Source organism: Cebidichthys violaceus, unplaced genomic scaffold (assembly GCF_023349555.1).
Source record: "Cebidichthys violaceus isolate CVI_PGR_0920_01 unplaced genomic scaffold, fCebVio1.0.p SCAF_3, whole genome shotgun sequence".
NCBI lineage: Eukaryota > Metazoa > Chordata > Actinopteri > Perciformes > Stichaeidae > Cebidichthys > Cebidichthys violaceus.
Genome location: NW_027176483.1, coordinates 3,272,580 through 3,289,149, shown reverse-complemented (window position 1 = coordinate 3,289,149; position 16,570 = coordinate 3,272,580). Strand labels below are relative to the sequence as shown.

The 16,570-nt window shown below is 37.5% G+C and overlaps 1 protein-coding gene across 1 annotated transcript in view; it reads right to left on the bottom strand.

Annotated features, from left to right (window-relative positions):
- Nucleotides 1–3,623: 3,623 nt before the first annotated feature.
- map1ab (microtubule-associated protein 1Ab) overlaps nucleotides 3,624–16,570 on the bottom strand; it is a 28,916-nt gene continuing 15,969 nt past the window's right edge. The window contains exon 5 of the mRNA XM_068723418.1: nucleotides 3,624–7,956. Coding sequence (XP_068579519.1) covers nucleotides 7,801–7,956 — 156 coding nt within the window. The 3' untranslated portion in view covers nucleotides 3,624–7,800. The remainder of the gene's footprint in view (nucleotides 7,957–16,570) is intronic.

Here is a 16,570-nt window from a genome sequence, read left to right as displayed (position 1 = left end):
CCTCTCCATGTCTCCTTTCTCCTCTCCTTGTATCCTCGCCTGGTTTTCTCTCCATATCTCCTCCCTCTTGTTACCTCCCCTCTCTGTGTCTCCTCCTTGTCTTCTCTCCTTGTTTCTTTTCTTCTCATCTCTCCTCTTCATGACTCCTCTCTTCTTATTTCTCTCTCTCTCTCTCTCTCTCTCTCTCTCTCTCTCTCTCTCTCTCTCTCTCTCTCTCTCTCTCTCTGTGTCTCTCGCTCTCTTCCCCTCACTAAACAGATTTGAAGAATAGTGATGACTCATGCCTCCTCCTATTGCTCCCATGCGTTGCCATGGCGACACCCCCAGATGTAATTGACTCCTCCTGATGGTAGACAGACAGAGAGAGAGAGAGAGAGAGAGAGAGAGAGAGAGAGAGAGAGAGAGAGAGAGAGAGAGAGAGAGAGAGAGAGAGAGAGAGAGAGAGAGAGAGAGAGAGAGAGAGAGAGAGAGAGAGAGAGAGAGAGAGAGAGAGAGAGAGAGAGAGAGGAGAGAGAGAGAGAGAGAGAGAGACGACTCACCGGAAGCCAAAAGCTGATGTCATTCTTTGTCTGGATGTTCTTTCTCTCAGGCTTTATTTCCTACATTCACACACACTGAAACACACACATGTCCATTCATCCTGTCTCTACACACACTCACACACACACACACCCTTCTCTCTTGCTTCAATACAAACTCGACTGTAGCCTCTTCCAGTCATTCCTCTCCTGCACTGTTTCTCTGCATGGTGTTGTGACCTTTATCAAGTTGTTCTCCAGTAGTGGAAGAGAGAGAAATACATAATTAATGCTGTTGGCAACAGAAATGTGAGGATTTGTCAAAAACTCATTTTTTTTTGCAAAAAAAAAAGAACCAAGAAAAAGTGCTAGAAATCTTTGTCTTTGGAGGAGATTATTATTATTATTATTGCAGGTTTGTATGCTGCTTGCCTCAATTTGGATAAGGAAAAACTTTAACGGGAAACAAAAAGGAGGAAAATCTGAATCCCAATTCTAGAAACTGTCACAAAAAAACACGAAGCTTTTCTTATCGATAATTAAGGTTTTGCCATGTCAAGATATTTATGCAGCAAATATGTTAATCTCCAGAAATGTTTGAATTGTTCCGGACTAAAACCAATTCTAAAGCTTCTACATTCACACAAAATACTAACGACTAGTAACCGCCTGAATTAATCATGAATTGCAGTATTAATACACGTTTATAAAGCATATATTAACATAGTCCCTAACCATTAGTGCATATCTAAATCATTATATATATATATAGCTATATATCTATATAGATATATAGCTATATATATCTATATCTATATATATATATATATATATATATAGATATATCTATATAGATATATATATCTATATCTATATATATATATATATAGATATATATAGATCTAGAAATGCATGAATAATGCACATCTAAATAAGTTCTTAATCATTTACTTACACTTCATAAGTTATATTAATCATCGTTTGTAATATTTAAATTACTTAATTTACATATATGGAATCATCACATAATAGACGAGATTATTAATCAAGAATACAACATTTATTACTGTTTTGAATTGCATACTAATGAGTGTTAATGTAGGAACAATGCTTTATAAATGATAAATTAAGTGTTTACTCACACTTAACTAATGCCTCATAGCGTGTAGTTATTATAAAGTGTTACCATACACTGTTAAGAAAAACAGATAATGACATTGCTTTGGTTTTGACATATGTAAATTTACAATGTTCAAGTTATTCATCTTCCCTCCAGTCGTCTTGTGAGAGATGAAGGTTAAGAAATGGAAAAATGGACGACAGACTGAGCTTTTCGTAGCGTTCAGGTTATTTCTCCTCTCTGAGCTCCTTCATGTGTTTTTAACTGGAGGAGGTCACCGTGTCCCAACTCCCTTCCTCCTGTTCAGTGACTTGGCTTTTACTCGACTAATTACCTGAAAACTGAATGTAAACACAAAGAGAGACGTGGGAGGCGGAGCCGAGAGAGAGAGAGAGAGAGAGAGAGAGAGAGAGAGAGAGAGAGAGAGAGAGAGAGAGAGAGAGAGAGAGAGAGAGAGAGAGAGAGAGAGAGAGAGAGAGAGAGAGAGAGAGAGAGAGAGAGAGAGAGAGAGATTACTAGCTGTGCTGAAGAGATAATTGCCCTCATTGAGTTAGTGCAGCGTGAGTCAACAACGGGCCAAATCTCTTCTTCTGTCTTTTTCTGTTTTCTCTGAGTGCTGAAAGAAAAAAAAAAAACAACACTTTACTGCAGCGGGGGGAGGGGGGGGGGGGGGGGGCGAGAGACAAAGGTAAATTAGGAGCCATTCATCACCGGCTGTAATGGATGCGGAGGATGCTGCAGCATCAGGTGTAGGCGTGGATCCATCAGGTGTAGGCGTGGATCCATCAGCGGTGATTTTAGAGGCCCCCCCCCCGACAGTACGATTGTAGCTGCTGGAGCACAACAACATCTTTCCACCTGACGAATCAAAGGCGATCAATGAGCTGACCCCTTGTCTCCTTTACTAAAGACAACAGCTCGCTTCCTTGCCTCATGTCTGGTTTACAGACAAACTACAAAACTGTTTATTCACAAAAAAAAACAACCCCTGATTAGAGTAATATTTTGTGACAGAAAGGGTTAATCTCGCTCTACAGTACAGGACTTCAGCAGTTTGGCAAAATATCTTAATGACTGAATGTTTAACTTATAGTTTTAGTTCTGGGAGACACTTCAGCTGAAGTAATGAGGTAAGTCCAGTTTATATTAACCGTTTTTTTAAATTTAATTTTTTTTTTTTTTTTTTTGCCTGAGATGTAAATGATGGCCTATTGTTGAACAACCTTTATTCATAAAACAAGACTCGTCGTAGCGTAGCTTAGAGCTAAATGCTAATATGTTGATGTTCATCAGGTAGAATGTTTATTTTTTACGTCTTTATTATATTACTACATTATTAATGGGATATATATGAATATTTCATATCTCATCTTGTCATTCTGGTATTGTTGTATCTCTAGATTCTGACTTTTCTATCTGGCTGTGAAATTCAGGTTCAGTTGTACAACCAGTTTATAACTTCAGTTTAGTGTCGATGTTCTTTCCTCCTCATTTTCTCTTCTACATTACCTGCACGAAACGGTAGATTGTGCTCATTTGAATCATCATTTCATTGACTTCATGTAGTCCGTTCATAAAAAGAAAAGGTTAAAAAGAATCTTCTAAGTTTTAAAGTGTAAAAAAAATGTAAATGTTTTACATTGATGTCCCTGAAAAACTAAGATCACTATTTTTCTTTCACAGGCATCTCAAATTAAACGTCATAAATTGTCATTCAATTCATGTTCCCCAGAGGAGGAACCCCATCGACTGTGACGCTCCTCTCACTTCTCCTGCTCCGCTAGCAGATTCTTGATTTTTTTTTTTAAATGAAATATCTTGACAATTTGATGGATCCTTATGAATTTTGGTTCCCACGTTCATGTACCTCTCGGGATGAATCGTCGATCCTGGGAATTTTTGCAAATACTTGCAACACTCTTGATGAATACAATGACCTGCAAAGAGACAAGAGAGACGAGACAAAGACAAACGCGTGACACACGTTTAGATTTAAATGTACTTTAATAGATGATCACCAGGCTGTTTCCCTTTTACAATGAATCTGCAGTAGTTCTAGTTTTACCAGTTAGATTTAAAGAGACAGAGAGATATTGAATATTGCGCTGAGGAAGAAATCGTAACTAAGATTAATACAATGCAAAAAAAAGAAGAAGAAAAAAAAAAGAAGAAGAGAGAATCAAACATAACTACCAATACAGTGTCTTCTTAACATGTTAACAGGGCAAACAATAAAAGCACAGCCCAGTATTATATTACTGTAGGTCATTTCAGTACCAGTTAAGACAATAAGCTGTTTTTTTTTGTGTTTTTCTTCAAATATACCTCTTTAAAATAGCATTGTATTTTATTTTTTTTTATTATTTCCATGTTAAACAATTACATTCAGGATTATAACTAAATAAATCACATGCAGAGAGATTAGATGGACAGGTGACACCATACTGTGGTCAAATGGTATCTTCATTTCGATGCAGGTATGGCGGTGAATGATGCAGTTTAGTTTCCATCCTGTATCTTTGTATCTTGTCGGCGTGTTATTGTGTGTAGTTCTCTTGGTTGGAGGAGTAGTAGTTAGCAGTTTTTGATCTAAAAGCAGCTAAAAAGGAACACCAGAAGGATAAGTTGTCGTACCTTTTTATTTTGTGTGAACGCGACGTGTGTGTGAGTCCGTGCTCGGTACGTATACGCGTAGCGCTTTGTTTCGTTTCATCGATGGGTTTTTGAGTCTGCATGTGTTTTCAAGTCATCATCAGGAAAAGGATAAAGTTGCAGCTGCAGTTTAGTACTATTTCTGTGTTACTGTTAATAAGGTTTGTTTACGGGGGTCTCAGTCGCTTTCTGTCACGTCAGAAACCAAACCGTCCTCCGGAGCAGAGCCGTGATCCATAATGACAACTCTGTCAAAACAGAAAACAGTATCTGCTCTCATTGTGTTACTGTCCGGGCTGGTGTGTGTGTGTAGTTTATTTTATTTATTTCTTTCTATTATTTCTCTATTGTTTTGATCCAGCAGCATTCGCATTGGGTAGTACCAACTCTACATTCAGAAAAATAGATCTCCTCTATAGTGCATTCAGCTTGTGTGTCGTCACACAGTTCAGTGCTTCACAGCGTTCTACTGATGCCTCGAACATCTCAAGGCTTGGTATTTGGAATCTGCCAACTTAAAAACATTATTCAAAGACAGTACGATACGTCAGACCGGCCACAGAGTCTGATCGTTGAAAAGCTTCTTCCTGGCTTTTTGGACACATTTCCAGACGGCATCGCTGAGGCGGTGAAAAGGACTTTTTATTTTTCGCTTGTTTTCAATTAATGTGAACCTTCTCTGTCCCCTCGGTCTTAATGCGCCCTTCAGTTAATCAGCTCCCTCCAGACTAGGGTGTGTACTTGTGCGTGCCCAGCTGTTTAATATACAACCTGCATCAAACCAAAAAAAAAAAAAAAGAAGCTGTCTGCTTCTGAATCATCACAAGCATGAGATGCATATCAAGGCTTACGACTGAGCATATAATGGACACATGTAGTGTTGAGGGCGGCCAGGCAGAGCAAAGAGCACGGTGGCTTTGGAAGATGAGGTATAAGGTAGTGTGAGCGTTTAACAAGGAAAGGAAATGACACCGGTGACAGCCTTCTGAGGAGGTGGTGTCACATAATAAATCAGATTTGAGAGAAATAAATAAAGTGAAGTTAAAGTGTGCATGAGAGGATCCTCCCTGCCTTTAGTCGGCAACATCCGGACTATCAATCCGTCATCAGTAGCTCAAACTTTGAGTCCTTTCTGGAAATCCAAAGCCTCCCCTCCTCCATCGCCCGGCCCGGCCCGGCCCGGCCCGGCCCGGCCCCGGTCCACACAAACACAAACACAAACACAAAGCGTGTGATTGAGCCGTCTCGGCGGAAATGTAGTTCTAGTGAAATGAAAAATACAGTAAGATTTGCTTCTCAGCACGCATTTGGAGGAAATTAAACCAGAATTGAATTGAAAATGTAAATTTGTTACTCTAAAAATGATATATAAATGCAGAAATAAAACTTGGCCCCGCGTAAATTAAAAAAATGTGAGCGTGTGAGCGACTCGCCAATCGAGCTGTGAACCAGCAGGAAGAGCTTTCACCCTGCTGCGTTATATTATTATTATTATTATTATAATATGCTCACACACACACACACACATACACAAAAAACACACTACCTCAAAGGCATTCCTACTTTATATTAGCGTCCGGTACAATCGTAATCATTCATGCTCATTCTATAAATATTACTGTGGGATTAATATCAGGTAATTGCTTCAGAACCTAAGATGCCGTCCTCTTAAACCCGCTCAGTTTGGAGGAACGTCCGGCACGTTATTTTTTACAACACAATGAAAAGTTAGTTTCTCTCCGACCACACTCGCTCTCTGTGCTTCAACTACAAAACATAAATCCAACTTCTAAACTCTCAACAAAAGTACATTCCTATTTGGTGCAATTTTTCTGCTCGAAGACATTCACGTTTGTTTTAAAGTGTCGTTTCAGAATGTGGCGTTGGCGCTGAATTGGATCACAGGGATCCAAAGTTCTTTAGTGTAGGATAAGGTTTGTGCGTGTACTTGTATGAACCCGATTGGTCTTCTATTGTGAACTTTGTTCTGTTTGATTTACCCTGGTTTCTTGCTCCGCTTCATAATGGCTGACATGTCCTTAAAATATCCCCCTTTCTCTCTCCAAGAGCACAAGCTAAAGGCACATGAACGAAGCCTCCTGTAACACACCTCACACTCACTTTTTCCCTGAAAAACAACTCCAATAATACCTCTAAATATTGCAGTTCTCACTGGCGCGACACCGGGCTTCCGGGCTTCCGTTGCTACATTAGTCGCAGGTCGCCGCTTGTTTCATCTTCCCATCGCTCGGCGATATATCGACGGAGACGGTGAGATGTAGCCGAACGGGAGGAAATGACCGATTCGTTAAACCTTCTCCTCAAACGCATTCGACCGAAGTTCCCGCATCATCGCAAAAATAATATCATTTATTTCACATAACTCTGTGTTGAAATAGAAAGGTTTTCCCCCTACATGTATACTGGAGCACATACATTGGGATGATTTTAGTGTGCAGACGACGTCGTCGTCGTCGTTGTCCTTTCTGCCCTGGCACCTATTGAATTCACTCGAGCATTGACGGCCAAACAGTGTAGTGACCTATCTACACTATACTGCATTCCACACTTAAAGGCTGGCTAAAGAGAGGACGTAACCCTCCGCGGGTTCTTAAAGAGTCCGAGCTTTAAAAAAACGCAAGCATCATGCACCAGCTGGGATGTGAAAGCCGAGCAGAAAGAGGTCCAACTTCAGGCACCTCCGTTAAAAAACTTCACCACGAATGACGAGAAGGAACCTTTTTTTTTTTTTTTTTTTTGTCTCTTATGTAACATCAATATATGTCATTATTGAGTTCATCCAACAGCTACTGTAGCGTGATCAGAATTGCCAAGGAGGAGCACAGATGGTAAATAAACAGGAAAAAATAAATGTCTATTCTCCTAAAAACACTGCATGTAATCTGAACACGTTTATCGATCGCCGATTCATTTAGGAGACGTTTTTTTCGGAGAAGTTAACGAATGAGAACTTCTGTTTTAACAGTGTTTTGGCACTTGTTTTGGCCCTTTTTTGGAGTATTAAGTTTCCGTGTCAGTTGTGATTTGAGCCGTAGAGTTTTAGAACTACAAAATCTCTGGCGTTATGCATTTTGTGGGGTCATGAAGTCCGTTTGTCTGTTGGATTTGAGGCAAAGCAAGCGTGATAATGTTGCTGGAAATGTTTTAGAATAATTATTTTTTTTTTACCACGATTGTAAGTGCCTGTGTGAAGGCAGATGGTTAACTCACAGAAGAAGAAGAAGACAAAAACCCATAACGGCACGTTATTATTTGCGTCATAACCCCCCCCACTGTCACAGAGAGCATAAACCCAGAGCTTTGACTTCAGCTAACAGAATCTAGTGTATTGACGGCTGCAGCGAATGCGGTTTTTGGACTGGTACCATGAGAGCGAGAAGCTTTGAAGCAGAGAGTGCTGTTCGGTCTCGCCCTACCTCCAGTGAGAACAGATGACGGGGAGGGGAGGAGGAGGGTGGGGGGAGAGGAGGGTGGGGGGAGAGGAGGAGCTCAGAACTCGATCTTGCAGGCAGGGAAGGACTCGTCCTGCATGACCACGGTGCTGCTGGAGGCCAGGACCATGATGTTCAGGTCCTGCTGCCTCTCGTGAGTCTGCTGGTACCAGTCCCGGGTCACCTCAGAGTCGTGGGTCGGGATCAGGGTCACCTGGAGAGGGACACATGGAAATAAAATGAGAGGGGACGTAGTGGGGGGGGGGGGGGGGGGTAGCACATCACCAGGACAAGGCTGCCAATCATGGAAGGACCTCAACACCCGACAGTGCAGGAAGAAATCCAACAAGATTATCAGGGACCATGACCCACAGAATACAGTCCAGCACCAAGAGGCTCGAGAACAGCTCAACCTCGCAGGCCTTAAGACGTTTGAATTGCTCAGCTCACCACTTTGACACGGTCACTTTACTTTATACTATAACTATTACTATAAGCACTGTCTAACAAAAATATATCATATTATTTTATTCTGTATCTTATATTTTATTCCTGTGCACGTATTTAATGAGCATTGTTGGGACGGGGCCTGAGGTCTTAGAGTTTCATTGCCAGCGACTGTTTCTCTGTAATTGTGCACATGACAATAAACAACATGAAATATCTTGCAGGTTTTATGAACTTTTGATGACATCGTTAATGACATACTACTATGAATTTCTCCTGTAACTTTCATGACTTAATATACCCAGACTTCTGATGTCTGTGACTTCTGATTGATTTCTTTCAATGACTTTTTGATTTTTTTTACATAATGTACAATAACTTTTTATGACATATTTTGAGGCATACTATACTATGACTTTTGATATACTACACAATTACTTTTTATGAGTTTATTTTAAGACATACCATTTTACAACATAATATACCATGACTTTTTATGACATTTTTTGACATACTATACTATGACTTTTTAGACATGCTATATTATGATTTCTTCTAACATTTTTTATGACATACTACACTATGACTTTTTATGACTTTTTTAAGACATACTACACTATGATTTTTTATGACTTTTTTAAGACATACTATACAATTACTTTTTTAATGGATATTTTAAGACGTACTATTCTAAGATTTCTTTCTGTATTTTTTCCGACATACTATACTATGACTTTTTTTCTGTAATTCTACGCCATACTATACTAAGAATTTGTATGATTTTTTTTTGCCATACTATACTATGAATTTTTATGATTTTTTTTCCGACATACTATACTATGACTTTTTATGATTTTTTTTTCAACATACTATACTATGACTTTTTTTCCATAATTCTTCGACATACTATACTATGACATTTTTTCCGTAATTCTTTGCCATACTATAGTATGAATTTTAATGATTTTTTTCGACATACTATACTATGACTTTTTATGATTTTTTTTTCGACATGCTATACTATGACCGTTTTTCACTTTTTTCGACATGCTATACTATGACTGTTTTTTCCTTTTTTTTGACATGCTATACTATGATTGTTTTTTCCTTTTTTTGACATGCTATACTATGACCGTTTTTCACTTTATTCAACAGGCTATACTATGACTGTTTTCGACATGCTATACTATGACTTTTTATAGACATACTAAGCCAGTCTTTCTCAACAGGTGTCTGTGGCTAAGTGGAGCGCAGGGCTGCCTTTCAATCAGAGGGTCGTCGGTTCAATCCCCGACTCCTGCTCTACTAGTCTCATGTCAGTCTGTCCTTCATCAAGACACTTAACCCCAAGATACTATGACTTTTTTTAGACATATTATGACTGTTTTTTCCACTTTTCGACATGCTATACTATGACTGTTTTTTCCTTTTTTTTGACATGCTATACTATGACTGTTTTTTGACTTTTTTCGACATGCTATACTATGACTGTTTTTTGACTTTTTTCGACAGGCTATATTATGACTTTTTATGAATCTTTTTTCACCATACTATATTATGACTTTTTATGAATTTTTTTCGACATACTATACTATGACTTTTTTTCCGTAATTCTTCGCCATACTATAGTATGAATTTTTATGATTTTTTTCGACATACTATACTATGACTTTTTATAGACATACTAAGCCAGTTGTTCTCAACAGGTATCCGTGGCTAAGGGGAGAGCAGGGCTGCCTTTCAATCAGAGAGTTGTAGGTTCAATCCCCAGCTCCTGCTCTACTAGTCTCATGTTAATCAGACACATGTCATCAAGACACTTAACTCCAAAATACTATTACTATGACTTTTTTTAGACATACTATACTATGACTGTTTTTCACTTTTTTCGACAGGCTTTACTATGACTGTTTTCGACATAATATACTATGACTGTTTTTTGACTTTTTTCGACATGCTATACTATGACTGTTTTTCACTTTTTTCGACATGCTATACTATGACTGTTTTTCACTTTTTTCGACATGCTATACTATGACCGTTTTTCATTTTTTTCGACATGCTATACTATGACTGTTTTCGACATGCTATACTATGACCGTTTTTCATTTTTTTCGACAGGCTATACTATGACTGTTTTCAACATGCTATACTATGACCGTTTTTCACTTTTTTTGACATGCTATACTATGACCGTTTTTCACTTTTTTTGACAGGCTATACTATGACTGTTTTCGACATGCTATACTATGACTGTTTTTTGACTTTTTTCGACATGCTATACGATGACCGTTTTTCACTTTTTTTGACATGCTATACTATGACTGTTTTCAACATGCTATACTATGACCGTTTTTCACTTTTTTTGACATGCTATACTATGACCGTTTTTCACTTTTTTTGACATGCTATACTATGACTGTTTTCGACATGCTATACTATGACCGTTTTTCACTTTTTTCGACATGCTATACTATGACCGTTTTTCACTTTTTTCGATATGCTATACTATGACCGTTTTTCACCTTTTTCGACATGCTATATTATTACTGTTTTCTACATACTATACTATGACTTTTTATAGACATACTAAGCCAGTTGTTCTCAACAGGTATCCGTGGCTAAGTGGAGAGCAGGGCTGCCTTTCAATCAGAGAGTCGTAGGTTCAATCCCCAGCTCCTGCTCTACTAGTCTCATGTCAATCAGACACATGTCATCAAGACACTTAACTCCAAAATACTATTACTATGACTTCTTTTAGACATACTATGACTGTTTTTCACTTTTTTCGACAGGCTTTACTATGACTGTTTTCGACATAATATACTATGACTGTTTTTCACTTTTTTCGACATGCTATACTATGACTGTTTTTCACTTTTTTCGACATGCTATACTATGACCGTTTTTCATTTTTTTCGACAGGCTATACTATGACTGTTTTCAACATGCTATACTATGACCGTTTTTCACTTTTTTTGACATGCTATACTATGACTGTTTTCGACATGCTATACTATGACCGTTTTTCACTTTTTTCGACAGGCTATACTATGACTCTTTTCAACATGCTATACTATGACCGTTTTTCACTTTTTTTGACATGCTATACTATGACCGTTTTTCACTTTTTTTGACATGCTATACTATGACTGTTTTCGACATGCTATACTATGACCGTTTTTCACTTTTTTCGACATGCTATACTATGACCGTTTTTCACTTTTTTCGATATGCTATACTATGACCGTTTTTCACCTTTTTCGACATGCTATATTATTAGTTTTCTACATACTATACTATGACTTTTTATAGACATACTAAGCCAGTTGTTCTCAACAGGTATCCGTGGCTAAGAGGAGAGCAGGGCTGCCTTTCAATCAGAGAGTCGTAGGTTCAATCCCCAGCTCCTGCTCTACTAGTCTCATGTCAATCAGACACATGTCATCAAGACACTTAACTCCAAAATACTATTACTATGACTGTTTTTCACTTTTTTCGACAGGCTTTACTATGACTGTTTTCGACATAATATACTATGACTGTTTTTTGACTTTTTTCGACATGCTATACGATGACCGTTTTTCACTTTTTTTGACATGCTATACTATGACTGTTTTCGACATGCTATACTATGACCGTTTTTCACTTTTTTCGACAGGCTATACTATGACTGTTTTCAACATGCTATACTATGACCGTTTTTCACTTTTTTTGACATGCTATACTATGACCGTTTTTCACTTTTTTCGACATGCTATACTATGACCGTTTTTCACTTTTTTCGATATGCTATACTATGACCGTTTTTCACCTTTTTCGACATGCTATATTATTACTGTTTTCTACATACTATACTATGACTTTTTATAGACATACTAAGCCAGTTGTTCTCAACAGGTATCCGTGGCTAAGTGGAGAGCAGGGCTGCCTTTCAATCAGAGAGTCGTAGGTTCAATCCCCAGCTCCTGCTCTACTAGTCTCATGTCAATCAGACACATGTCATCAAGACACTTAACTCCAAAATACTATTACTATGACTTCTTTTAGACATACTATACTATGACTGTTTTTCACTTTTTTCGACAGGCTTTACTATGACTGTTTTCGACATAATATACTATGACTGTTTTTTGACTTTTTTCGACATGCTATACTATGACTGTTTTTCACTTTTTTCGACATGCTATACTATGACTGTTTTTCACTTTTTTCGACATGCTATACTATGACCGTTTTTCATTTTTTTCGACATGCTATACTATGACTGTTTTCGACATGCTATACTATGACCGTTTTTCATTTTTTTCGACAGGCTATACTATGACTGTTTTCAACATGCTATACTATGACCGTTTTTCACTTTTTTTGACATGCTATACTATGACCGTTTTTCACTTTTTTTGACAGGCTATACTATGACTGTTTTCGACATGCTATACTATGACTGTTTTTGTGACTTTTTTCGACATGCTATACGATGACCGTTTTTCACTTTTTTTGACATGCTATACTATGACTGTTTTCGACATGCTATACTATGACCGTTTTTCACTTTTTTCGACAGGCTATACTATGACTGTTTTCAACATGCTATACTATGACCGTTTTTCACTTTTTTTGACATGCTATACTATGACCGTTTTTCACTTTTTTTGACATGCTATACTATGACTGTTTTCGACATGCTATACTATGACCGTTTTTCACTTTTTTCGACATGCTATACTATGACCGTTTTTTCACTTTTTTCGATATGCTATACTATGACCGTTTTTCACCTTTTTCGACATGCTATATTATTACTGTTTTCTACATACTATACTATGACTTTTTATAGACATACTAAGCCAGTTGTTCTCAACAGGTATCCGTGGCTAAGTGGAGAGCAGGGCTGCCTTTCAATCAGAGAGTCGTAGGTTCAATCCCCAGCTCCTGCTCTACTAGTCTCATGTCAATCAGACACATGTCATCAAGACACTTAACTCCAAAATACTATTACTATGACTTCTTTTAGACATACTATACTATGACTGTTTTTCACTTTTTTCGACAGGCTTTACTATGACTGTTTTCGACATAATATACTATGACTGTTTTTTGACTTTTTTCGACATGCTATACTATGACTGTTTTTCACTTTTTTCGACATGCTATACTATGACTGTTTTTCACTTTTTTCGACATGCTATACTATGACCGTTTTTCATTTTTTTCGACATGCTATACTATGACTGTTTTCGACATGCTATACTATGACCGTTTTTCATTTTTTTCGACAGGCTATACTATGACTGTTTTCAACATGCTATACTATGACCGTTTTTCACTTTTTTTGACATGCTATACTATGACCGTTTTTCACTTTTTTTGACAGGCTATACTATGACTGTTTTCGACATGCTATACTATGACTGTTTTTTGACTTTTTTCGACATGCTATACGATGACCGTTTTTCACTTTTTTTGACATGCTATACTATGACTGTTTTCAACATGCTATACTATGACCGTTTTTCACTTTTTTTGACATGCTATACTATGACCGTTTTTCACTTTTTTTGACATGCTATACTATGACTGTTTTCGACATGCTATACTATGACTGTTTTCGACATGCTATACTATGACCGTTTTTCACTGTTTTCGACATGCTATACTATGACCGTTTTTCATTTTTTTCGACAGGCTGTACTATGACTGTTTTCGACATGCTATACTATGACTGTTTTCGACATGCTATACTATGACCGTTTTTCATTTTTTTCGACAGGCTATACTATAACTGTTTTCGACATGCTATACTATGACCGTTTTTCATTTTTTTCGACAGGCTATACTATGACTGTTTTCGACATGCTATACTATGACCGTTTTTCACTTTTTTCGACATGCTATACTATGACCGTTTTTCACTTTTTTCGATATGCTATACTATGACCGTTTTTCACTTTTTTCGACATGCTATATTATTAGTTTTCTACATACTATACTATGACTTTTTATAGACATACTAAGCCAGTTGTTCTCAACAGGTATCCGTGGCTAAGTGGAGAGCAGGGCTGCCTTTCAATCAGAGAGTCGTAGGTTCAATCCTCAGCTCCTGCTCTACTAGTCTCATGTCAATCAGACACATGTCATCAAGACACTTAACTCCAAAATACTATTACTATGACTTTTTTTAGACATACTATACTATGACTGTTTTTCACTTTTTTCGACAGGCTTTACTATGACTGTTTTCGACATACTATACTATGACTGTTTTTCACTTTTTTCGACAGGCTTTACTATGACTGTTTTCGACATACTATACTATGACTGTTTTTCACTTTTTTTGACAGGCTTTACTATGACTGTTTTCGACATAATATACTATGACTGTTTTTTGACTTTTTTGACATGCTATACTATGACTGTTTTTCACTTTTTTCGACATGCTATACTATGACCGTTTTTCACTTTTTTCGACATGCTATACTATGACTGTTTTCGACATGCTATACTATGACCGTTTTTCATTTTTTTCGACAGGCTATACTATGACTGTTTTCGACAGGCTATACTATGACTGTTTTCGACATGCTATACTATGACTGTTTTCGACATGCTATACTATGACCGTTTTTCACTTTTTTTGACATGCTATACTATGACCGTTTTTCACTTTTTTTGACAGGCTATACTATGACTGTTTTCGACATGCTATACTATGACAGTTTTTTGACTTTTTTCGACATGCTATACTATGACCGTTTTTCACTTTTTTCGACAGGCTATACTATGACTGTTTTCGACATGCTATACTATGACTGTTTTTTGACTGTTTTCTACATGCTATACTATGACTTTTTATAGACATACTATGCCAGTGGTTCTCAAATGGTGTCCGTGGCTAAATGGAGCGCAGGGCTGCCTTTCAATCAAAGGGTTGTCGGTTCAATCCCTGGCTCCTGCTCTGCTAGTCTCATGTTAATGTGTCCTTCAGCAAGACACTTAACCCCAAAATACTATTACTATGACTTTTTTAGACATACTATACTATGACTGTTTTTTCCACTTTTCGACATGACTGTTTTTTGATTTTTTTCAACATGCTATACTATGACCGTTTTTCACTTTTTTCGACGGGCTATACTATGACCGTTTTCTACATGCTATACTATGACTTTTTATAGACATACTAAGCCAGTCATTCTCAACAGGTGTCTGTGGCTAAGTGGAGAGCAGGGCTGCCTTTCAATCAGAGGGTCGTTGGTTCAATCCCCGGCTCCTGCTCTACTAGTCTCATGTCAATCTGTCCTTTATCAAGACACTTAATCCCAAGATACTATTACTATGACTTTTTTTAGACATACTATACTATGACTGTTTTTTCCTTTTTTCGACATGCTATACTATGACTGTTTTCGACATGCTATACTTTGACCGTTTTTCACTTTTTTCGACGGGCTATACTATGACTGTTTTCGGCATGCTATACTATGACTGTTTATAGACATACTATGTCTCATGTTAATGTGTCCTTCATCAAGACACTAAACCCCAAAATACTATTACTATGACTTTTTTAGACATACTGTACTATGACTGTTTTTCACTTTTTTCGACATACTACACTATGACTTTTTATGAATTTTTTTCAACATACTATACTATGACTTTTTTTCCATAATTCTTCGACATACTATAGTATGAATTTTTATGATTTTTTTTTCGACAAACTATACTATGAATTTTTATAATTTTTATTTCGACATATTATACTATGACTGTTTTCGACAGACTATACTATGACTGTTTTTTGACTTTTTTCGACATGCTATACAATGACCGTTTTTCACTTTTTTCGACATGCTATACAATGACCGTTTTTCACTTTTTCGACATGCTATATTATGACTGTTTTCTACATGCTATACTATGACTTTTTATAGACATACTATGCCAGTGGTTCTCAGATGGTGTCCGTGGCTAAGTGGAGAGCAGGGCTGCCTTTCAATCAAAGGGTCGTCGGTTCAATCCCTGGCTGCTAGTCTCATGTTAATGTGTCCTTCAGCAAGACACTTAACCCCAAAATACCATTACTATGACTTTTCTCGACATGCTATACTATGACTATTTTTTCCACTTTTCGACATGCTATACTATGACTGTTTTTTCCACTTTTCGACATGCTATACTATGACTGTTTTCGACATACTAAGCCAGTCATTCTCAACAGATGTCCGTGGCTAAGTGGAGCGCAGGGCTGCCTTTCAATCAGAGGGTTGTCGGTTCAATCCCCGGCTCCTGCTCCACTAGTCTCATGTCAATCTGTCCTTCATCAAGACACTTAACCCCAAAATACTATTACTATGACTTTTTTTAGACATACTATA